The sequence below is a fragment of the Narcine bancroftii genome, chromosome 9 (assembly GCF_036971445.1).
Source record: "Narcine bancroftii isolate sNarBan1 chromosome 9, sNarBan1.hap1, whole genome shotgun sequence".
Classification (NCBI taxonomy): domain Eukaryota; kingdom Metazoa; phylum Chordata; class Chondrichthyes; order Torpediniformes; family Narcinidae; genus Narcine; species Narcine bancroftii.
The window spans coordinates 62,677,033-62,701,546 of NC_091477.1; the positions used below are offsets into that span (position 1 = coordinate 62,677,033).

Here is a 24,514-nt window from a genome sequence, read left to right on the forward strand (position 1 = left end):
AGTTAACAATCCTCTGGCATTTTTTATTGTCCTGAGTGTTGGCGCCTCCATACCAGGCAGCGATGCAACTAGCCAGAATGCTCTCCATGGTACACCTGCAGAAGTTTTCAAGAGTCTTGGGTGACATGGCTAATCTCCTCAAACATCATGGTTCCGGGAGATGTTGACGCTCAAGAATTTGAAGTTCTTGACCCTCTCCACTACTGGGGCCTCGATGAGGACTGGGTCATGTTCTCCTGGCTTCCTCCTTAAGACCACAATCATCTCCTTGGTTTTGCTAACTTTGAGTGTAAGGTTGTTGCTGTGACATCATTCAAAAAGCTGATCTATCTCCCTCCTCTATGCTTCCTCGTTGTCATTTGTGATTCTGTCGACAACTGTGACGACATCGGCAAATTTGTAGATTGCAGTGGAATTGTGCTTGGCCACACAGTCACCAGGGTTTGGAGCTTATTGAATAGCACTGAGGGAATAAAGGGTATTGAAGGCTGTGCTGTAGCCATATGTATGAGTTGCTGTGTTTGAGGTGATCCAGAGCTGAGTGGAGACCCAGCGATATTGTGTCTACTGTGGAGCGATTGTGATGATAGCAGAATTGCAGTGGGTCTAGATCTTTGCTTAGGTACTGCCCATGACCAACCTCTCAAAGCATTTCATCACAGTAGAAGTTAGTGCTACTGGGCAGTAGTCGTCGAGGCAGCTCACACTACTCTTCTCGGGCATTAGGATGATTGATTCATCGTGCCCATGGAACAATTTGAAGCAGGTGAGAACCTCTGCAGCAATGAGAGGTGTTCTACAGCAACCTTGTTTATCTTCCTCTACCATCTTATACTTACTATTTTTCATTATCAGTTCCAAATTTAGAACAATTAGAAATCTGAGTTCTGAGCCCCTTTGATCTCCTCTCTTTCTACCAGAATCTGAGAGGCATGGAATCATGCTTGCTGGTGACGTGCCCACAAGGAAAAATGTCTGATATCGCCTCACCGTGCATCTTGGCACCTCACAGTTCGGCAGGCAGCAAGCTCCTTTGAAGAAGACTGCAGAGCCCACCTCACTGACAAAAGACAAAGGAGGAAAAACCCAACACCCAACCCCAACCCACCAATTTTCCCCTGCAACCGTGTCTGCCTGTCCCGCATCGGACTTGTCAGCCACAAACGAGCCTGCAGCTGACGTGGACATTTACCCCTCCATAAATCTTCGTCCGCGAAGCCAAGCCAAAGAAAAGAAGACTGAGAGAGACAGAAACAGGGTCATGACTCTACATCAGAAGAAGACCTCTTCGGAGGAGACTTGAAGTGTTTACTGTTCCTCTTCCCACAGATGTTGCCCATTTTCGGCAATTTTTTTTGTTTTATTTCAAATTATCAGCATTTAGACTTTCACTTAAAATGAAAACTTCAATGGAAAGCCTGCTTTAAAATATGTAAGAAATTTCATAAATCAATGCTTCAAATGAAATTCCTGTCTCTTCAAGTGAACTGGCAGTACAAGATCTTCCTGGCTTTCCCTTTGATTCAAAAGCTCAAATTAAACGATGAAGTTTATGATTATCACATTAAATACATGGATTGTCACCTTAATATTTTTTAAATTTCACTCGCAACCACAATCATGCAGCCACCGAGTATATTCCTAACTAAATGGCATTATTTATGTAACTGAAGCATGGCCAAGTAGAAGAGCTGCTTCCTCCTGCTTACCTCAGTTACTTTGGGCTGCACAGCCGAGGCATAGTAATTGGCCACAATGCAGGCACGAAGTTTGTCCATCATCCTTCTGGCCTCATTCAGGCGCTTTAGAAACAAGCAGATAATCAATCAATTATATTATCACCAAATGTTTATAAATGGTCTCAGCTATAAATGAAATGGATCCTAAAAGTTTTATAGAAACAGAACTTCTCAATGTCTAAAGTGCCACTGATCTAGTACATCATTACCTGATCAATAATCTCAATCTCATGCTCTTTGTTCCTCATTTCCACAGCAAACTGCTCTTTGATGATAGCTTCAATTTTTTTCAAAGTTGCTTCACATGCTATAGAGGAAATAGAAGGGATAACTTAGTTGGATGAGATGAATAGAAAACTGATCACACAAACTAGAAAGTTGGCATATGGCACACACAGTAAAAAACTGGAGGGATTCAGTGAGTCAGGAAGCATCCATGTTCAGAAATGGTCATTCAACAAACATTTAGGGTTGGGACTTTTTAAATCAAGAATCTCAGTCGGCAGAGCAACCCAATCCAAACTTCAGAAGTACACGTTTGTGAGGAGTTAAACAAGAAATTATGCAGATTTTAGGGTCGAGTGCAATAAACAAATGTGCTGAAGAAACTCAGCAGGTCACACTGCATCTATACGAAGGGTTGTAGCATTCACACAACGTAGGCATGGAGAAGAACAACACGCACATCAAAGCCTTGAAGTGGAGACTGGTTTATTGCACCGGGCGCTGATGTCAGGGCCCCGCGTCATCAAGGCACTGGCCTTGGATTAGCCGGCGTTCCAGCCACATTTCCCACCATGCCGGAGGTCACTTGTGATGATGGCTGGTGTCACCCCCAGGTCTGCGCAGTCACCATATTCATCAGCCATTTTCTGGATCTGTACGACTCCGTGTGTGGGCCACTGCATTCACCCTCCCCCCCACCCTGAACCGGTGATCGACCGATCATCCGTTGCACGGGAGGAGTGGAGACCTGCTGGATACAGTTCAGATTTATCAGCTTTAGGTGGTCAACAGTAAAGGTCTCTTCCTTACCGCCGACGTCAAGGATGAAAGGGAAACCATTGTCCCTGATTACCCTGTAGGGTACCTCATAGGGTCACTGTGGGGGGGGGGGGGGGGGCACAGTGTGCGCCCCTTCGCACGAACACATACTGACAAGTCTTTAAATACTTGGGAATGTTATGTTTGGGCTGCCCGTGTGGTGGGGGTTGTCCAATACCAGGGATCCCAGTTTTCGCTGCAAGTTCTCAAGGGTGGCTGCAGGGTCTTCTGGGCATTTGTCGGGGACCAGGAACTCCACCAGAATGGTTCGGGGTGTGCCGTAGACCATCTCCGCTGCCGAGCCATTGAAATCTTCCTTCTTTGTCGCAGTACACATTCCCGGCAGGACCCAAGATAGTTTGTCCACCCAGTTGGGACCCTTGAACTGGACCATCAAGGGTATCTTGAGGTGCTTGTGAAACTGCTCCACCAACCTGAGAGTGGTACACTGTGGTGTGATGGAGCTGCGTCCCCTGGAAGTTCGCCAGCTCTTTCCAGAGCCCAGAAGTAAATTGTGCCCTCCTGTGCTAAAGGGTAGGTGCTCTGAGACTCCAAATCTGGATGTCCATGTGTCGATGAGTTCCCTGGCACAGGTTTCTGTGGTGGTATCAGCCAGCGGGACCGCCTCAGGTCACCTCGTAGAGCGGTCAACTATGGTGAATAGGTATCTCGCCCCATGGGAAACTGGTAGCGGCCTCACTATATCGATATGTACACGGCTGAACCTGTCCTGCGCTACTTCAAAGGTCTGCATGGACGCCTGGGTGTGAGTCTGCACTAGCAGTTCATGCAGGTCTTGGCCCACTGGCTGACTTGCTTGTAGAGGCCATGTCAGACAAACCTGCTGGCCACCATCTTGACCATGGCTCATGCTGCTGGATATATCAGGTTCCGTATGGCATCGAAAACCTTTGCCGATGGAGACGTCGCACAGCAGTGTCAGGTTACCGAGGAGACCAGAGACTGCCGTCCTATACGCGGGGATCTCAGGGCCCTGCTGCTGCGCTTTAGCAAAGGACACATGGTCGACCCCTGGGACAGGGCATGGACCGACTCAATAGCGGGGCATTTCAGAGCATTGGCTACCACATTGCTTTTCCCCATGATGTGCAGTATATCAATGGTAAATTCGGATGTGTAGGGCGTGTCTCTGCTGTTGGGCCAACCACGGGTCCAATATCTTATGAAATGCGAAGGTCAACAGCTTGTGATCAGTGAAGACCTTAAAGATCTTACTACAGCGCCAATAGCTCTTGGTCAAAAGTTCTGGGGGGCAGAGGGGTTGAAAAAGGCCAGGGGTTGCGACCAGCCTTCAATGAATACTGTTCCAGTATTCCTCCTACCGTTCTGCTGGAGACATCGACTGTCAGAGCAGTAGGTGACTCTGGTGTGGGGTGGACCAGGAGGGTGGCTTTGGCCAGCGCGTCTTTGGCTTTCTGGAAAGCCCTCAAATACTCATCGTCCCAGGTAATGTCCTCTGACTGGCCCACCATCAGCGCGAAGAGGGAGCTCGTCATGCGAATCTATGGTTAAGGTTTATCATACCGGTGAATTCCTATAGTCCCTTTACTATTCATGGCTTGGCGAAATGTCAACCACCTCAACCTTTTCGGGGAGGGGTGTAGTCTGGTGTTTGTTTATTCTGTGCTCCCAGAAATCAATAATGTCCAGGCCGAATTGGCACTTCACGAGGTTAATTGTCAGCCTGAATTCACTCAACCAAGGGCACAGTTATCTCAGGTGGGCGGAGTGGTCTTCGTGGCTGCAGCTGGTAATGAGGTTATCGTTCAAATAGATGAATGCAAATGGGAGGTCCAAGCCCACTGCATCCATCAGCCGCTGCAAAGTTTGTGTCGCATTCTTTAGACTGAAGGACATGTCGTAAGGGTGAACTGGGATTTGATGGTCTACCTCAGAGAAAACCTGTGCCTTGTGCAGGTTGGCAGTGAAGTCTTGGGTGTGGGGCACAGGATATCTGTCGGTGAGCTTGAGGTGCCAGTAGTCGTCACCATGTGGAGGGGAGAGGCCAAGGGATTGTTGGAGTTCCACACAATCCTTCGCTCATCCATTTTCTTAAACTCCTTCTTCACTAGGCTGAGCATTTCGGGCGGGAGCCAGTGTGCCCTGGAGTGGAGTGGAGGGGCCCCCATGGTCAGAATGTGGTACCTTACCCTGGGCTTTGGCTCAGCTGCGGAGAACAGTGGTGTCACTATCGAGGGGAACTCCACCAGGATGCAGGCGAACTCGTTATCTGAAAGCATTATAGAGTGGGGGGGGGGGTGGTTGGTGGATAGCTTGGCTTCCCCCAGAGGTAGAGTCTGCAAAGTTCTGGCAGTGGGCCCAAAGGAAGTTGGCCACGAGGGTGAAGATCCATGAAAATCCTTGGCTGTTGCGGGGGATGGTGCAGTTACCAAAAGTCCAGATAGAGGAACTATTAGCAGCCTTCATTGCTGAGTCCTGCTTGCCATTGCAGGGGGTCAGGACGCTTATCTTGGCAGGAAGCGCCTGCCCAACAAGGAGTTTCAGACATAGAGAGGGCTATCATATGGGCCAACCACCACAGCCATCAACCAATGTTGGCTAAGGCGTTTCCCAGAAACTCGCAGTGTAGGCAGCATTGACAGGCCTCCGCATCCCATCGCTGATGCTAGTAGCAGAATTGTCCTGGGGTATTAATGCCTCTGCTGGTCTTGGTCTCATAGTTGGCTGTTTGTGGGGCTTGCTGTTGTGGTCTACGATGCCACTGGTATCATTCTTAGCGCTCCAGAGCATGTCCACCCAGGCAGCAACCCTCCAAGGGTCACTGAAACCTTTGTCTGTGAGCAACAGTTGTATATCCTCGGGCAGCTGCTCCAGAAAGATCTGCTCAAAGAGCAAAACAAGGTTTGTGGCCCTTGGTTAAAGCAAGTGCCAGGAGACCCCAAAAGTGCAGGTTAACAGCTCTTTGAGGGCCATACAGTTGCCTTGCTCAGTATGAAATCTATGACCCATGCCGCTGTGTCTTGATCGAGGGTGCTCACGACGTAAAAATAGTGGGTGTCATTGGTGGTGATGTGTCGAAGCTGGAACTGAGCCTCAGCTTGTTCTATCCACACGTGTGGCTGCAACACCTTAAACGTTGGCAGCTTGAGTGAGACTGCATGGATGGTTGCTGGCTCCGCCTGGTCCATCATCTTCAGGTTCTACTGCTGGTGAAGAGCAACACAAGCACCAAAGCTGCGAAGTCAAGGCTGGTTTATTGCACGGGCCGTCGCTGATGTCAGGGCACTGCGTCATCAGACCACCAGCCTGGGATTGGCCGACATTTCTGCCACAGTTCCCCATCTTCCTACCATGCGGGAGGTCACCTGGGACGACAGCCGGTGACACCCCCATGTCCGCATGGTTGACGTGTTCGTCGGTCATTTTGTGGGTCAGTCCATGTCTCCACGCATGGGCTGCTACAGGATAACCAATGTTTCAGGCCTGGCCCCTTCCACAAGGTATAAGCAAAAACAGGCAGGTGCCTGAATAAAAGATGGGGGAAGTGAGGAGGAAAGGAGGACGGGTTAGGGTTAGTAGGTGATGAAGTGTCGTGACACTTATAGGGTTAACATTCTAACCACATGACTACGAACTTTTTAAATAAAGAACAACAAGGTGTAAAGTTATCAGCAGAAGCTCTGAGCTCCTTCTCGTATCCTGGGTGAAGTTTACTAATTGTTTGATTAAAGGACAAAAAGTACTTTTTAAGGTGATCACGAGATGCTCTCAGGCCATGCAAGAATCACGAATGAACATTACTAATTGATTAAGTACATAAAGTATTTTATGTTGGGTTAATTGCAAAGGAACATTTTGTGATAGCAGGAATTGTGTTACAACAATGTAACTGCAAGAACTGAAAAACAAACAGACATGTATTCTGTATGCACAAACATTGCTGAATCTTGGAGACATAGGGGTGTCTCCTTTGGAGGAGGACTAGCTGCTTTGCAGTACCTCTTGCTGCAACAGGGTACTCAGGCTTTGTAAAGCAATAAAGGTGTTTGTCCTTACTTGCGCTAGCCCTGGAAATTTATTCCAAAATCTGAAATGGGACAAGCCATCACATTTGACAGGAATCAGAAGAAAATAGCAAATTAAATAAGATATGGGTGTTGCAACATAACTCAGAGACAGAGAGGACCACAAGGTGACATAACCTTAGTCTCTATTGTTCCCCTTCACAGAACCATACCTCACCTGGACTACCTTCACGAGGCCCACAAAGGAGCTGAAGATTTTGAGAGTGGTTAAGACCCTGTGTATGTATTGTGATTTGCAGAGTTGCAACATGTCCTCTCTACTCCTGAACTCATTCCCATGATTTATGAATACCAGCAACCCATAGGTCTTCTTAACTATCCCTTCAACCTGTTCAGCAACCTTAGGGGATGTATGGATTTGGACTCCAATGTCCCTTTGCATTTCACACTATTAAGCATCTGATTATTAACCTTGTTGTCATCCTTCAGATTTGATCTTCCAAAATGCATCAACTCACACTCATCCTCATTGAACTCCATCTGCCACTGTTCCACCCAACTCTGTATCCCATCTATATCCTGCTGTAACCTATGATAACCATCAACACTATTCACAACTCCTCCAATATTCGTATCATCCAAAAACTTACTGACCCATCTTTCCACTTCTTCATCCAGGTCATTTATCAAAATTACAAAGAGCAGATCCCTGCAGAACTGTACTCTTCACTGATCTCCAGGCAGAATACTTGCTTTCCACTTCTACTCCCTCCCAATTCTGAATCTATTCAGACATGGTTCCATGGATCCTATGCCGCATGACTTTCAGAATGAGTTTCTCATGGAGGATCTAATCAAGAGCTTGACTAAACTCCATATAGACTACATCTACTGAGCTTCCTTCATCAATTTATTTTGGTGCCTCCTCAAAAAACTCAATTAGGCTTGTGAGGCACAACCTTCTCATCACAAATCCATGCCGAGTATCCCTGAGAAGACTACTTACCCAAATGCTCATAAATCCTATCCTTAAGAATCCTCTCCAATGGTTTGCACAACCCTGATGTAAGCCTCACTGTTCTATAATACCCAGGATCTCCTTTTTACCATTCTCCAATCCTCCAGCGCCTCCCCTATGGCCAAGGAGGATGCAAAGATCATAGATCACACCTCAGCAATCTCTTCCCTCCCTTCCCACAGTAACCTGGGGTATATCTCATCCAGCCTCTTCACAATGCTGCCATCAAGGAGGCACAGGAGCCTGAAGACGAACACCCAGCAGCACAAGGACAGCTTCCTCCTCTCCACCATCAGATTCCTGAATGGACACGAACCAGACACTTCCTCACTTTCCCTTTACACCAACAATGATTTTTAAATGTAATTTATAGCAATGATGCTGCTGCAAAACAACAAATGTCATGACAATAAATTCTGATTAGATTTGAAATGTCGTCAGTTGGTGGGTTTGAAATTTGTTTATTACAATGCAACAAGTATTCGGAATAAACGAGATGAACTTTGAGCATGGATCAGGACATGGAATTATGATATTGTGGTTGTCACAGAGAATTGGATGACATAAGGACAGGATCCACTGATGCAGGTACTGTGGTTTACATGATAGGATGGGAGGTAAAAGAGGGGAGATGGGGAATAGCATTACCAATCGGGAATAGTATCACAGCTGCAGAAAGGGAGGACACTGTGGAGGGATTGTCCACTAAGTCAGTAAGGGTGGAAGTCAGATACTGGAAGCAAGTGATCACTGTATTGGGAGTAGTCTATACCAGCCATTCTCAATCTTTCTTTGGCTATGGTCCCCTTTGAACTCTGCTCAAAGTTCATGGGCACCCTTCCCTGTGAAGCAGTCAATTTAGTTAGTTTCTTCCGTACTTCTCTCCTACCAACTACAGGATGTACCCCTTTAATCCAGCGACATTGGGACCTGGCCATTGCCGGACCACAGAAAATATCGCAAAATAGAAATTTACGTAAACATATCAAAGGTAGAACAAAGCTTAAAACAGGAAATAATACTGTAAGATGGCACAGTTAGAGTAGAGGTTAGTGCAACACCTTTACAGCGCAGTGATCGGGACAAGCGTTCAAGACAGATGTTGCATTTGTGATGAGATTGTACTAATGGCGGCAGATTCAACCTTTACAGCACCAGTGATCGAGACCAGTGTTCGAGTTCCGCACCGTCTGTGAGGAGTTTGTACTAACGGCGGCAGATTCAACCTTTACAGCACCAGTGATCAGGACTAGGTTTTGAGTCCCGCGCTGTCTGTAAGAAGTTTGTACTAAGGGCAGCAGATTCAACCTTCACAGCAGCAGTGATCGGGACCAGGGTTCGAGTCCCACGCTGACTGTAAGAAGTTTGTACTAATGGCGACAGATTCAACCTTCACAGGACCAGTTATCGGGACCAGGGTTCGAGTCCCACGCTGACTGTAAGAAGTTTGTACTAACGGCAGCAGATTCAACCTTCACAGTGCCAGCGATTGGGACCAGGGTTCGAGCCCCGTGCTGTCTGTAAGAAATTTGTACTAAGGGCAACAGATTCAACCTTTACAGCACCAGCGATTGGGACCAGGGTTCGAATCCTACGCAGTCTGTAAAGAGTTTGTACAGGTATGTGCCATTTAACGTCCTCAATATGCTTTATGAAATTGGGTGTTATGCGATGTGGATGTTGAGCAACATCGTATTATATACTTAGCAAAGCTATATGGGATTCTGTAGTGTACCTGTAATTTTTTTATTTGTAAGTAGGGATCAGTGTGGGGACTGACATGGGGCTGTGGGGAAAGAGCGGGGCAGTGGGATCAGTGTGGCGTCTGACACGGGGCTGTGGGCAGAGCGTGGGACAGTGGAATTAGTTGGGATTGATACAGGGTTGTGGGGAGATCGTGGGGCAGTAGGATTATTTGGGACTGATACATAGTTGTGGGGAGATCGTGGGGCAGTGGGATTAGTTGGGACTGATACAGGGTTGCGGGGAGATCATGGGGCAGTGGGATTAGCTGGGACTAATACAGGGTTGTGGGGAGATCGTGGGGCAGTGGGATTAGCTGGGACTGATACAGGGTTGTGGGGAGATCGTGGGGCAGTGAGATTAGCTGGAACTGATACAGGACTGTGGAGAGAGAGTGGGGCAGTCGGATCAGTTTGGGTATACAGTATACAATTTCTAATAGCTAGTGATCGCTTTTTCTAAATTGCGCTAACTGAATAATATGAGACTACAGACGTATATGTAGTCAGACATTATCCAAACAGGCGTTAAGTGGCGCATACCTAAACGTGCCAGACCATAGTGCTGGATAAGAGAGGTACAACCAGTATATAAAAAACATTTTAAGATTTCATCCAACCCCTGTTAAATTTGCTCTGGCACCCATTGAAAATGGCAGCTCTATAGGCCCACAAATCTCTCCCTAAGAAATAAAAGGTTTGTTATTATGGGAGATTTCAACTTCTCCAAGATCGACTGGCACTTCCTTTCTGCATAGATGGGGCAGAATTTGTCAGGTGTGTCTATGAAGAATTCCTGACACATTATGTGGACCATCTGACCAAAGGAGAGGCCATACTGGATCTAGTACTAGGCAATGAACCTGGTCAGGTGACAGACCCTCTTGGTGGGGGAGCATTTCAGTGAAAAGTAACCACAATTCTCTAACCTTCAGCATTACTATGGACAACAGTAGTAGATAAAATGGTAAAGTGTTTAATTGGAGGAGGGTTAATTAAGATGGAATTAAGCGGATCGAAGGAGAGTAAATTGGGCACAGATGTTCTTGGGGGGGAAAAGCACAGAAGTAATGTGGAGGATGTTTAGGGACCTCCTGTGCAGGGTTCTGGATAGGTATGTCCCATTGACACAGATAAAAGATTTTAAAATGTAATTTATAGCAATGACGCTGCTGCAAAACAACAAATGTCACGACAATAAAGGGAACCTTGGTGGACAAAAGAGGTGATACAGCAAATTAAGAGGAAGAAAGAGGAAGAAAGAAGCATACAGGAGATTTAGGAAGCAAAAGAAAGGAAGGGTTCATGAAAAATATGTGGTAGCCAGGACAGAACATAAGGGACAGGATAGCTAAGTGACATAAGAAGGCCTTGGCAAGTAGCATTAAGGAAACCCCAAGGTGTTCTATGCATACGTGAAGAACAAAGGGATGACGTGAGTGAAGGTAGGGCCACTTAAGGATAAAGAGGCAACATGTGCCTGGAGGCAGGGGAAGTCCTAAATGAATACTTTGCTTCGGTGTCACTCGAGGGACCTTCGTCAATGTGAGGTCAATAAGTATAGAAGTGCTTGATCATCTTAAAAATATTAGGATTGTTAAGTCCCCAGGACTGGATTAGATATACCTCAGGTGACAAGAAGCAAAGTAACAGATAGCTAGGGGCAGTGGCTATGATCTTTGCAACCTCCCTGGCCAAAGGGGAGGCACCAGAGGATTATAGAATGACAAAAAGGTAGTAGGGAGAATCCTGGGAATTATAGACCAGTGAGCCATACGCCAAAGGTGGGTAAACTATTGGAGATGATTCTTAGTGACAGGATTTTCAACCATTTATAGAGTACAATTTTTTCAGAGATAGTCAGCATAGTTTCATGAGAGGTAGGTCATGCCTCATGAGCCTAATTGAGTTTTATGAGGAAGTAACAAAAGAAATTCATGAAGGTAGGGCAGTACAGCAGATGTGATATATATGAATTTTAGAAAGGCACTTGACAAGGTCCCCCATAGGAGACTCATTCAAGGAATTATGACTGTGTGGATTCAGAATTGGTTTGCCTGCAGAAAATGGAGGGTCATTGTAGATTGAACTGGAGGTCAAACCGTCTGGAGATCAGTGACAAGTAGAGTTCTGCTGGGATCTGTTCTGGCACCCCTGCTCTGTGATTTTTATAAATGTCCTGGATGAAGAAGTAGAGGGATGGGTCATTAAGTCTGCAGATGACACAAAGGCTGTAGATAGTGTAGAAGATTGTCGTATAGACAGGTATAGACAGGATGCAGAATTGGGTGGAAAAGTGGCAGATGGAATTCAATCTGGATAAGTGCGGTGACGCATTTTGGAAGAAGGTCAACCTTGAAGGTATAGTACATGAGCAAAGGCAGGATTCTTAGGAGTGTGGAAGACCAGAGGAATCTTGGGGGTCCAAATCCTTAGATCTCTTAAGGTTGCCGCGCAGATTGATTGGGTGCGAAATGCTGGCCTTCATTGAGTTCAAGAATTGTGAGATAATGTTGCAGCTCTATAAAACTGTATAAAACACTTGGAATATTGTGTTCATTTCTGGTCACCTCATTACAGGAAGGATGTGGAGTCTGAGGGTGTTGCATAGATCAGAGAACGTGACTTATGAGGCAAGGTTAACAGAGCTAGGGCATTTCTTTTTGAGTGTAGGGTGAGGGGTGACTGAATAGAGGTCTACAAGATTATAAGAAGCATAGATAGGGTGGACAGCCAGTACCTGTTTCCCAGGGCAAGAGTAGCAAACATCAGAGGATATTTGTACAAGGTGAATGGAGGAAAGTTTAGGGGAGACATCGAGGTTTTTTTTTAAGCACAGAGAGTGAAGTGGAAAGCATTGACATGGATGGGACATTTACAGACTTTGTAGGTTATTGGCAGGAGTAAAGGCAAAGTGAATATTTATCTCAGATAAATTTACCAAGATTAAGATTGGAGGAGCAGATAAAACAGAGTACTCCAATAACACAGTTGGAAGTAAGGAAAGCAATGAGTTCACTACAAAGTAACAAATCCCCAATGGCTTTCTGTCTGAATTTAAAAAAGGATTTAAAGATTTACTAATTCCCATCTTTATGGAAATGTTGGAGCAACTCAGACACTTCCAGAATAATTTTCAACAGCAATAATTACTGTGATATCAAAAAAAGACAGAGACCCTTTGAAACCTTCAACAACAAACTCAATCAGGCACTCATTTAAGGACTCTTACTTTTGCATTTTATTGTATGTTTTTCTTCCTCCTCTCTGTATAGCAGTCAGTTTACATTTTGCTATTTGTTTACATGTATACACTGTGTACAGTTTTCTTCTCTACCAATTAGTGGTGATTCTGCCTCACCTGCAGGAAAAAGAATCTCAGATTTGTATGTGATGTCATGTATGTAATCTGACAGTAAATCTGAAATCACTGTGGCACCTTGTCATCAATCCCCCCTCAGTCTCAGACCATCAGTGCCAGATAATAGGAACACTCTTGGCTTTGGTCCTTCTCCACAGTGCCCCTGCATTGGCTGCACCAAGCCTCAGGGTGTCCCTCAGCATGTACCCCTACACCCTGGAATGTGCCAGTCAGCAGCATTCCCTCACCGACCTCTGTGTGCTGAAAGACCAACAGGGTTCGGGCTGACCAAAGTGCATCTTTCACTGAGTTGATTGTCTTCCAGCAGTTCTAGGCATCTATCTCTCTGTGAGTCCTCGATCCCGCTGCTGTTGGGGATGAACTGTGACATGGACCCATGCATCCTTCTCCACACACTTTCTTTAAATCTACATTCTGCAAAGGTGGGTGGCTGCTTTCATTCCACCACTGTCATCTGGGGATAACATGCATCATGGGTGGTGTTTCGGTTGTATAGGGATGATCAGACTGGGAGGGCACTTCTCGCTGCCAGCCAATCCTGGTGCTTGCATGTGAACACTGGTGATGAGACATTCTGCCAGATAACATGGACCGTCTGCTCCAGACGTCTGCTCTGTGTCCTTCGAGCCCTCATCTCTCAGTGTCTGCAGGAGGTTCCATGCCAACCACTGTCTGATGGGCTTGTGGTCAAAGGTGTTTATCCAGAACAACTTTTCCATAAAGGATGGGTAGTGTAGCAAAGTCCAGCTGATTGGGACATTGCATGGCAACGGGTCTAGGGCCATCCTTCACAACACCTGTGTCGAGTAGAACCTCAGTACATTGTTCCCTCGTACTTTGGTTCCACACACTATAGTGGTAATCAGGATAAAGTTCACGTTGGGTACACCCTTGGCCCCCCCCCCCCCCACCACCTCCGCGTTGTCTGACTTGTACATCACAACCCTTTTGATCCTTTCCAACTTGGATTCTCATATGAACTGGAAAACCACTCTGGTGACTGCCAGTGTAGAGGTGTGGCAGATGGGCCACACTGCACCATATACAGCAATACCGAGAGCACCTCGCACTGATATTAGGTTCTTCCCTGTTACCGAGGGAGGACTGGGCCCATAGACACAACTTTTGGTGAACCTTTGCGATCCATTCCAACCAATTTTTGTTGTCTACCTTAGTCTCTCCAAACCAGATCCCCAACACCTTCGTGTTGTCAGATATGACTGAAGGGGAGGTGGACCAGTCAGACCAGTTACCAAAGAGCATTGCCTCCCTCTTGTTCCAGTTTACCCTGGCGCCCTTGGCAGACCCATTATGGCCACAGATGTTGATCAGCCTGCATCTCCATAGATGCTGATTGTGTATGCAAAGAGAAGACATTGATGTCATCCATGCACAGAAGACCTCGACCTGAGTGCCTCCTCTGCCTGGCAACGTCACTCCTTTTATATCCTCGTCCTTCCTGGTGGATTCAGTAAAGGGCTCTATGCAGCACACAAATAAGACTGGAGAGAGCAGGCAACCCTGCCTGACTCCAGATGATGGGGAACCTATTTGTTTTTACGCACTGATTTGGACTATGCTACAGATGTCCGTGCAGAGCAGTTTAATCCCATTTCTAATTCCCTCCCCAAAACCAATTTTGGAGGGCATGTCCAAACTTGAAACAATGAGATATGCAAGTCTTAAGCCTTCTCCTGGTCTACGCTGACCAGGCTGGTATCCACCCCTCTGTCCTGCACATAGACAATGGTATCTCTGAGCAGCGCGTGGCTGTCTGAGATTTCCCTGCCCAGAACAGTACAGGTTTGGGGCCTGAGCCCTTCTTCATGAGCATAAATCATGTAGGTGTCTGAATAAAAAGGCTGGGGGAGAAGGGAAGAAAGGCCAGGGGGAGGAGCACAGGCCAACAAACAAAAGGTGATCATTGGGAATGGGTAGGAGGACAGGAGAGGAAAGGGGAGAATTAATCAGGGGAGGGGATGGATCTAAGAATGCAGAGCTGGAGGAAAAAGAGAGCAACAGAGCTAGAGCAAAGGAGAAATATGGATTGGTGAAGGGGAAGGACGGGGTGGGGGGGGGGGTGGTGGGGGGGTGCGGGCGAGCACACTGTTGGAAACCGGAGAAGATGATGTTGATGCCATCCAGTTGGAGGGTGCCCAAACATAATACAAGTTGTTGTTCCTGCAATTTTTGGGTAGTCTCCATCTGGCAGAGCATGAGACCATGGGAAATCCCCTCTATTGCAGTGGACAGAACAAAGATGCTCAACGAAGCGATCTCCCAGTCTTTGTTCAGTCTCTCCATTATAGTGGAACCACAACGGAAGCACTGAATGCAGAAGATGACCCCTAATGATTCACAAGTTAAAAGTTCCTTCACATGGAAGGGCAATTTGAAGCCCTGAATGATGGTGAGAGAGGAGGTGGGGGTGCAAATGTACCATTTCCTGCAGTCACAGGGGAGGGATCAAAGGGGCTGATTGGTGAAAAGAGAAGAGTGGACAAATGAGTCTTGGATGGAGCAGTTCTTGTGGAAGGAAGAGAGGGAAGAAGTGTCTGGTGGTGGGATCACATAGAAGATGGTGAAAAAGGGGAAGAATTAAATGTTGGGATGCGGAAGCAAAATGGGGAATTCTGTCCTTGTGCACCAAGGTCAAGACAGCCAAGGCAGATGTGCAAGTAATGCAGGATGTGCAGATGAGGGACGAGTTCGACAATGGCTGAATGGGAGAAGCCAGAGTGTAGTGATGGATGATTGCTTAACAGATTGGAGACCTGTGATTAGTGGTGTGCCTTGGGGATTGGTGCTGGGACCATTGTTGTTTGTCATCTATATCAATGATCTGGATGATAATGTGGTAAACTGGATCAGCAAGTTTGCAGATAACACAAAGATTGGAGGTGCTACGGACAGCAAAGAAAGTTTTCAAAGCTTGACCAGCTGGTAAAGTAGGCTGAAAAATGGCAGATGGAATTTAATGTTGACAAGTGAGAGGTATTGCATTTTGGAAGAACAAACTAAGAAAGGACATACATGGTAAATGGTAGGGCACTGAGAAGTGAGGTAGAACAGAGGGATCTGGGAATACAGATACATAATTCCCCGAAAGTGGTGTCACATATGGATAGGGTTGAAAAGAGAGCTTTTGGCATATTGGCCTTCAGAAATCAAAGTACTGAGTACAGGAGTTTGGATGTTGTGCTAAAGTTGTATAAGACATTGGTGAGGTATTGGAGTATTGCATGCAGTTTTGATCATCTAACTACAGGAAGGATAACAACAGTAAGATAGAAAGAGTACAGAGAAGATTTACTAGGATGTTGCCCAGACTTTAGGGACTGAGTTACAGGGAAAGGTTAAACAGGTTAGGACTTTATTCTCTGGAGCAGAGAAGAATGAAAGGTATTTAAAATTATGAGGGGGACAGACAGATAGGGTTTTTCCATTGAGGGTGGGTGAGATTCAAACAAGATGACCTATATTAAACGTGAAAGGGGAAAAGTTTAGGGGGAATTTCTTCACTCAGAAAGTGCTGGGAGTGTGGAACAAGCTTCCAGCTGAAGTAGTAAATGCAGGCTCAATTTTAACATTTAAGGGAAATTTGGACAAGTACATGGATGGGAGACGCATGGAGGGTTTTGGACTGAGTGCAGGTCCACTCGGCCCCTCTAATCTGTGCCAACCATCATCTCCCTAGTCCCATTCCATAATCCTCCAGACCTCTCCCATCTATGTATGTATCCAATTTATTCTTAAAACACACGATCGAACCCATATTCACCACATCAAATGGCAGCTCATTCCACACTCCCACCACTCTCTGCATGAAGAACTTTCCCCTAATGTTCTCCCTAAACCTTTCCCCTTTCAACTTAATACTATGACCTTTCATATTTATCTCCCCCAATGTAAGTGGAAAAGGCCTACTCACATCCACTCTGCTATCCCTCTCATAATCTTGTAAACCTCTATCAAATCTCCCCTCATTCTTCTTTGCTCCAAGGAATAAAGTCCCAACCTGTTTAATCTTTCCCTCTAACTCAACTCCTGAAGACCCAGCAACATCCTAGTAAATCTTCTCTGCACTCATTCAATCTTATGGATATCCTTCCTGTAATTAAGCAGCCAGAATATTCCAAATTTGGCCTCACCAATATCTTAAACAACTTCAACATTGCATCCCAGCTCCTACACCCAATATTTTGATTCATAAAGGTTAAGATACCAAAAGGTTTCTTTACAACTCTGTCCACGTGCGACACCACATTCAGGGAATAATGTATCTGTATTCCCAGATCTCTCTGCTCCTCTGCACTCCACTGTGCCCTATCATTAACTATATATCTCCTACCTTGGTTTGCCCTTCCAAAATGCATCACTTTACATTTGTCTGCATTAAACTCCATCTGTCATTTATTTGCCAATTCTCCTAGCTAGTCCAGATCCCTCTGCAAGCTTTAAAAATCTTCCTCGCTGTCCACAACACCTCCTATCTTTCTGTCATCAGAAAACTTGCTGATCCAATTCACCACATTATCATCCATATTATTGATATATACACAAACAACAATGGTCCCAACACAGATTACAGGCCTTCTAAGAAGAAACCATCCACTACCACCCTCTATTTTCTCCCACATGGCCAATTTTGAATCCAGTTTACAACCTTCACTTGAATACCCAGTGTCATAACCTTCTGAACTAACCTCCCATGTGGCATCTTGTCAAAGGCTTTACTAATGTCCATGTAGACAACATCCACAGCCCTTCCCTCATTTACCTTCCTGGTAACCTCCTTGAAAACCTCTATAATAGATTTGTTAAACATGACCGACCATGCACAAAGCCATGTTGACTGTCCTTAATCAGTCCATGAATGTCCAAGCATCTATATATCCTGTCTCATAAGAAATCTAAGAAATCTATTAGTGTTAATAATTAAGAATAATTATATGATTTAACTACATCATAATAACATGACCCTCTCCACACTCCAATGTCAGGTGATGAATCCAAAGTTACAATCAGCCTCAGTCGTCCTCCATAAATAATTAAGATTTCCACTTGAGAATGCTGAATAGTAATCCCAGTGGGAAATGAATTGTGGAAGCTCTCAATTCCAATGACTTCTCGAGGTGACTATCTTGTCTCTCAGAACTCATTCCAATAATTTACTCACTACTGACGTCAGGCTCACCATCCTACAATTACCCGGTTTATTTTTGCAGCCTTTTTTAAACAACGGGACAACATGAGCTACCTTCCAATCCTCTGGCACCTCACTCAGGACATTTGAACATATCAGCCAGGGCCTCTGAAATGACTACACTAGTCTCCCTCAAGGTCTGAAGGAATATCATATTTGGCCCAGTTGATTTATCTACCTTTATTAGCTGTAAGGCAGCAAGTACCTCTTCCTCCCTGTTCCATGACTTTTCTGTTTGTTTCCCTTCCTTCCTTATGCACTATGCCAGTTTCCTGACTAAATACTGAAGCAAAAAAAAACTATTTAAGATCTAGAGGGGCCGAAGTGGCCAATTTCTGGGCTGAAATTGTTCTATGATTCTATGGTTCTGGTAAGGGGGAAGCCATGTTTTAACAGTGTAATCAAAGAGGAAATTAAGAATAATTATATGATTTAACTACATCATAATAACATGACCCTCTCGTGCATTACTCTCCACACTCCAATGTCAGGAGATGAATCCAAAGTTACAATCAGCCTCAGTCGTCCTCCATAAATAATTACGATTTCCACTTGAGAACGCTGAATAGTAATCCCAGTGGGAAATGAATTGTGGAAGCTCTCAATTCCAATGACTTCTCGAGGTGACTATCTTGACAACATATCACTTACAACAAGTAGCAACTGCTGAGCAACACAATCCTGAAACAATCAATTTTTTTAAAATTGGATCACTGAAAACTTCATGGAAATGTGAAGAGGCTATGAATAAAATGTGGATATTCGCCTTCTGAGAAGACTAAATATGGGCTACTCACCTGAATGCTCAATCACTTTATATCGTTTGTCCTGATGACAGACTGAGATATCCTCGTAGTCTGGATCTTTATCCTCAATTTTTCTTTTCATGCCTGACATGTTCACAGAAATCTAAGGAGAGCAACAATAAACTCAGTCTTTCAGATTACTTATATTGCAAACATGCAAATGCTAAGTCTCAACCACATGCAAAGTTAAGTCTAAAGGAACAGCATTGGTTTAAAGTCATGGTTGCACTGAGCATCTTCTGGTCCATCCCAAAGGATGGTTCCTTTCTGTTGGTTTGTGGGGTTTGATATGAGTATACCCCACTCCACAGAAGGAACAGCGTATGCGTGAATGGAATTAGGTGAGTAGAGCTTGCACAGGTCCAGCTCCACCCTTTCAACATCTTCTCCTGGATCCAGTGGCCTGGTGAGGTCCAAGATAGCTGAGGGAAGTTCTGCTGCAGTGAATGGCCAGACCAAGCTTCAATGTAAGGGATGCCCTTTCCGTGCTTCACAGCATGTGTTTGCTAGATGACCGTTGATCCTACAAGAAGGTTCATCCGCTCTTTGACAGGTCTTGTTTTTCATCCTGCAGGGCGTCTAGCCACCCTCCGCACCAGGCAAGCCTCAATTATTCTTTCAAAGGACAGACATTGTGAGAAAAATCAAACTTGCTCTTATGTGGCTCCTTTACCAACTTCCAAAGCCTTTTACAAATAATGACAATATACTTTTTTGCAGGTGCAGTCACTTTTCATACAGGAAATATGACAGCCAATTTTCACACAAAGATTCCACAAACACAAGATTGATATTGATGAGAAAGCCTGTGCTAATGTTCGCTAATCTGGTGCTCCCACTGTGGTATGTCACAGAGACTGGACACAAGCTGGGTGATGGTCTGGCGGAGCACCTTTGCTCTGTCCACCACAATAGCAGGGAACTCTCAGCAGCCACTCACTTCAATTCCCCACCCCATTCCTATGCTGACCTCGCTGTCTATGGTCTTGTGTAGTTCCAGAACTACAACACCTGCCAATTGGAGGAACAATTAATGAGGGTTTAAACTAGTTTGGCACGGGGTTAGGAATCAGAATGTGAGTGTAGAGAATAGGGCAGTAGGTGGAAAGAATGATGTAATATATTGTGGGTTTGGGTTGAAGTTGGAAGGTTTGAAATGAGTCTACTTCAATGAAAGGAGAATTTGGTGGGAATAAAGGATATGAACAGAGCATGGATCAGTACATGGAACTATGGTACCGTTGCCATTACAGTGACTTGGCAGAGGAAGGGCAGGATTGGGTAATGCAGGTGGGGGGGGGGGGGTGTTTAAGTGTTTAAAAAGAAGTAGATGTGAGATGGAGGTGGGGGCGGGGGAAGAGATGATTACTGGTCAGGGATAATATCACAGCTATAGAAAAGGAGGATGCTGCAGAGGGAGTGTCCACTGAGCTGTTGAGGGTGGGTTAGAAACATGAAGGGAGCCATCACTGTGCTGGAAGTTATTTATATGCCCCCAAATAACCCTCAGTTCACTGAGGAACAGATGCATCAACATATTTTGGAAATGGCAGGCTTGTAATCATGGGAGCCATCAACTGCCCAAATATCGACTGGCCCTTCCCGATTACAAGAAGGATATATGGGGCAGAATTTATCAGAGATGTCCAAAGATTTCTTACACAGTATGTGGACCAGCCGACTTGAGGAGAGGTCAATACTAGATCTAGTACTGGGTGATGAACCTGGTGACAGATCTCTTGGTGGGGGAGCATTTCAGTGATAGTGGCCATTTCAGTGATAGTGGCTCCATAAGTTTCAGCAGTTATGCAGAAGGATAAAAGTAGACAAGATAGTAAAATGTTTAACTGGAGAAGGATTAATTATGAAAGGATGAGGCAGGAACTAGGGAGAGTAAATTGGGAACAGAGGTTCATAAGAGAAAGCGCAGAAGTAATGTGAAGGATGTTTATGGAGATTGGCAAATGTGGTCCCCTTATTTAAAAAAGGTAATAGGGAGAATCGAGGACATTATAAATCATGGAGTCTTATGTCAGTGTTGTGCAAACTATTAGAGAGGATTCTTAAGGACAGGATTTATGAGCATTTAGAGAAGTACAGTCTTCTCCAGAATAGTCAGCATCGCTTTGTGGGGAAGGCCATACCTCACAAGCCTAATTTAGTTATTTTGGTATTACAAACAAAATCGTTGAAGGTAGGGCAGTAGATGAATGTATGGATTTTAGTTAGGCCTTTGACAAGGTCCTGCATTAGAGACTTGTTCAGAAAGTCATGAGGCATGGAACTTGGCTGTGTGGTTTAAAAATTGGCTTTCATATAGAAAGGTGAAAGTAGTAGTGTACGGAAAGTATGCTGCCTGGAGGTCAGTGACTAGTGGAGTTCCATGGAGACCTGTTCTGGGAACCATGCACTTATTGATTTTTATAAATGACCTAGATGAAGAAACCGATGAATGGGTCAGTAAGTTTGCAGATAATACAAAGGTTGGAGGAGTTGTAGAAAGTGTCGAAGGTTGTTGTAGGTTATAAAGGTTTAGAGACGATAGCCTTTTTAATTCAGGCACATGCCAGCTTATTGCTCATACCTTGACAAAGGGCTCATGTCTGATACATTGGTTATATATATTTGCTTCCTGTGGACACAGTGAGACCTGCTGAGTTCCTTTAGCATTTTGTGTTTTTACTTTCACTAATGCTACTGTTCGTGCATTTTGATGCACCTGGAACAGACAATGTGGAACAGTACAGGAATTTTGTCTCAATATTTGTGCTTACCACAAGGTCAATTTCAACTAAACCCATTTGTCTATGCATGGCAAATGATGGTATTAACATCTCTGCCTAGGCCCCAGCAATGTTTTCCCTAGTTTTCCACAATGTCCTCAGATCATGTCCGGGGATTCAATTATCTTTGTGGACTTTAATACTGCCAATATTTCCTTTTTATTTTGTGACTATATTTCAAGGCATAAAGATTCTCTTCCTTGCCTGTCTTTCATCATTTTCTTCACTGTAAATAAATAAGATCACTGCAATGCATCACCACATGACAATCTTATTGTTTTCAGAGGCATGGAGCTATTCTTGAGAAGTTAGCTGCTAACATCAATCATTTTTGCTCTGACATCTATCTAGGCTTTGAGCTGTTATGCACTGAGGAGAAAACATGCCAATGTTGTGCAAGTGGAACATTAAATGTACGACAAAAATGATTTACAAATACAAGTTTCTGGAGAGATACAGCACATCAGTCAGAATCAATAGAAAGAATAAGTTTCATGTTTAAGATCCAGAATCCGATGAAGGGTCTGTCAAGAACAATTTCTTTCCCACTATTATTAGAATCCTGAATGAACTTCACGCTCATGAAATAATATTGTCTTTCTGCACTATGCATTCCTGACATGCTGGACTGCTTGCAAAACAAAACATTTTCATTGCTTCTCAGTACATAAGCCAATAAATATCAACTTGAACTGAATGGTCAACCGTTTCTCGTTTTTGCAGATTTTGACAATTCTGCTGAGTGTCTCCACCATTTCATGTTCATCTGAGAGGCCAGAAAATGGTATTTTGAAGTTGGGAATCTAAAACTTTTCTGAGCAAGACAAAAAATGAGATGTGTAAAAATAAAACAGAAGTTCAGGGCAATTTAGGTTCTTGGGAGTCACTATCTTGGAGGATCTTTCCTGGACACAACACACCAACAGCCTTGTGAAGAAAGTACGTAGAACCTCTAATTCCTCAGGAGTTTGTGGACATTTGGTATGGCACCAGAAACCCTGGCAAATTTCTAGAGGTGTGGTAGAAACACCAATACCCCTGAGCATAAAGCCCTCCAAAAGGTAGTGGACTGTGAGTCCAGGAAATTACAGGCAAAACCCTCCCCACTATTGAGTACAACCCATTGGGAACGCTGCCATCAGAGAGGAGCAGCAATCATCAGACTCTCACCACCCAGCACATGCTCTGTTCTCGCTGCTGCCATCAAGACAGAGGTACAAGTGCCACAAAACTCGCACCACCTCAAGTTCAGGAACAGCTGCTACCGCTTCAGTTCTGGACTCCTCAACAACAAAGTCAATCAAAATCCCCTTATCCACTGGCATCTCAGTTAATTGGCTATGCAATGTCCTAAGAAAGGAAGCCGTTTGTGTTGTTTCCACTGCGCCACCTTAACCGGGACACCCTTAATTGGGACACTTATTGTTTTTCCACTGAACACACTCATCCCTAAGGATCAAGTGTTCTACCTTCAACTGGAAACGGATGACTTTCTGCTGTCCCTTTTCCACTGGTTTTATCAGGATGTCGGCATCAGCTGACATCGAGGATATGAGTAGGGGTTAGAGGTAGTTAATCCCAAGCGTGAAATGACGTAACTTGACGTCGGCATTTGGACAGTGCTCCTTTTCCACTGGGCCCTGTCCCGGTAAATTCCCAGTTAATTCCTGGGACAGGGCGCCAGTGGAAAAGAGGTTAGAGATTCATTTAAGGACTCTTACTTGTGCACTTTATTGATTTTCTTTTTCCTCTCTGCATTGCAGTTTGTTTAAATTTGTTATCTGTTTACACTTCTTTATTTGTTTACATATTTACACTGTGTAATTTATTTTTTGCACTACCAATTAGTGGTAATTCTGCCGCGCCCACAGGAAAAAGGAATCTCAGGGTTGTATGTGTGTGTATGTACTCTGACGATAAATCTGAAATCAATTAATGTTTCCTTTGCCAACCTTCCTCACTATCCACAACTCAGCAAATCGAGAACCCTAATAATTTCCCTACCACTGAAGTAGTTCCACATTTGCTGAATGATCCTATTTCCCTTCTTGCATTCCCCCTTAAAATAGGATGTCATCATCAAAATAGAAGCTGAAAAGTTCCTCCCCACCTTTCACTTGTATAGATCATCATCTTCCATTGCGAGGCACTTAAAGCAGCACATTTGCTTAAGAGGTTAAGAATCTTCCTGTGGTTCTTTCCATGTGGCAGTCAGTGATGTCTCCAACGTATTTTTTTTAAAGGAAGGAATATTTTGGTCAGCACAACATCAAGGGCCGAAGGGCCTGTACTGTTTTGTTCTATGTTCTGCACATTCTACATGCATCCCCGAGAGGAAGGTGCCATCCCTACATACATTCAAATTTGAGTTCAGTATTGAATTCAGGGAAATCATTGAAAACACAAGGAATGATTAACCTTGTGAGCTGTCTGTTGGGGAACCACAAGTTGCTCACCAGACCAGCAAAGGGTGAGCTCTGTGCAGGGCCTTTGGAAATGCTCTCTTTGTAAGGAGTATCAAGACTGGGAAAAGAGGGAACTTTGTGAGTACACAAGATTTATTATTTTTCAAACCAGTAAGATTATCAAATTGTGCTTGATGTGAAAACAGCTCTTTGTGCTCGGAGGTCACGTTGGAGTCATTTTAAGTGGAATCTCACATTTCTCATAATTAAAACCCTGCAAGGACTAAACTTTTCTGCAGACTGTCAAGTAACCAAGAATCAGAGGCACACGAGAAACTAAAGATGCTGGAATCTGGAGCAAAAAACAGATCAAGGCCGTAAC

At 44.7% G+C, this 24,514-nt stretch overlaps 1 protein-coding gene across 6 annotated transcripts in view; it reads right to left on the reverse strand.

Moving 5' to 3' along the window:
* Positions 1 to 24,514, reverse strand: part of yeats2 (YEATS domain containing 2) — a 223,639-nt gene that overhangs the window by 195,174 nt on the left and 3,951 nt on the right. For 5 of the 6 annotated variants that reach the window (XM_069899313.1, XM_069899312.1, XM_069899314.1 and 2 more), the window contains exons 2-4: positions 18,936 to 19,047; positions 1,949 to 2,046; positions 1,710 to 1,802 (exon numbers count right to left, since the gene is read on the reverse strand). In XM_069899313.1, coding sequence (XP_069755414.1) covers positions 1,710 to 1,802; positions 1,949 to 2,046; positions 18,936 to 19,035 — 291 coding nt within the window. In that variant the 5' untranslated portion in view covers positions 19,036 to 19,047. Of the gene's footprint in view, positions 1 to 1,709; positions 1,803 to 1,948; positions 2,047 to 18,935; positions 19,048 to 23,837; positions 24,142 to 24,514 lie in introns of those variants that run through there. The other variant, XM_069899310.1, reaches the window with a different exon arrangement.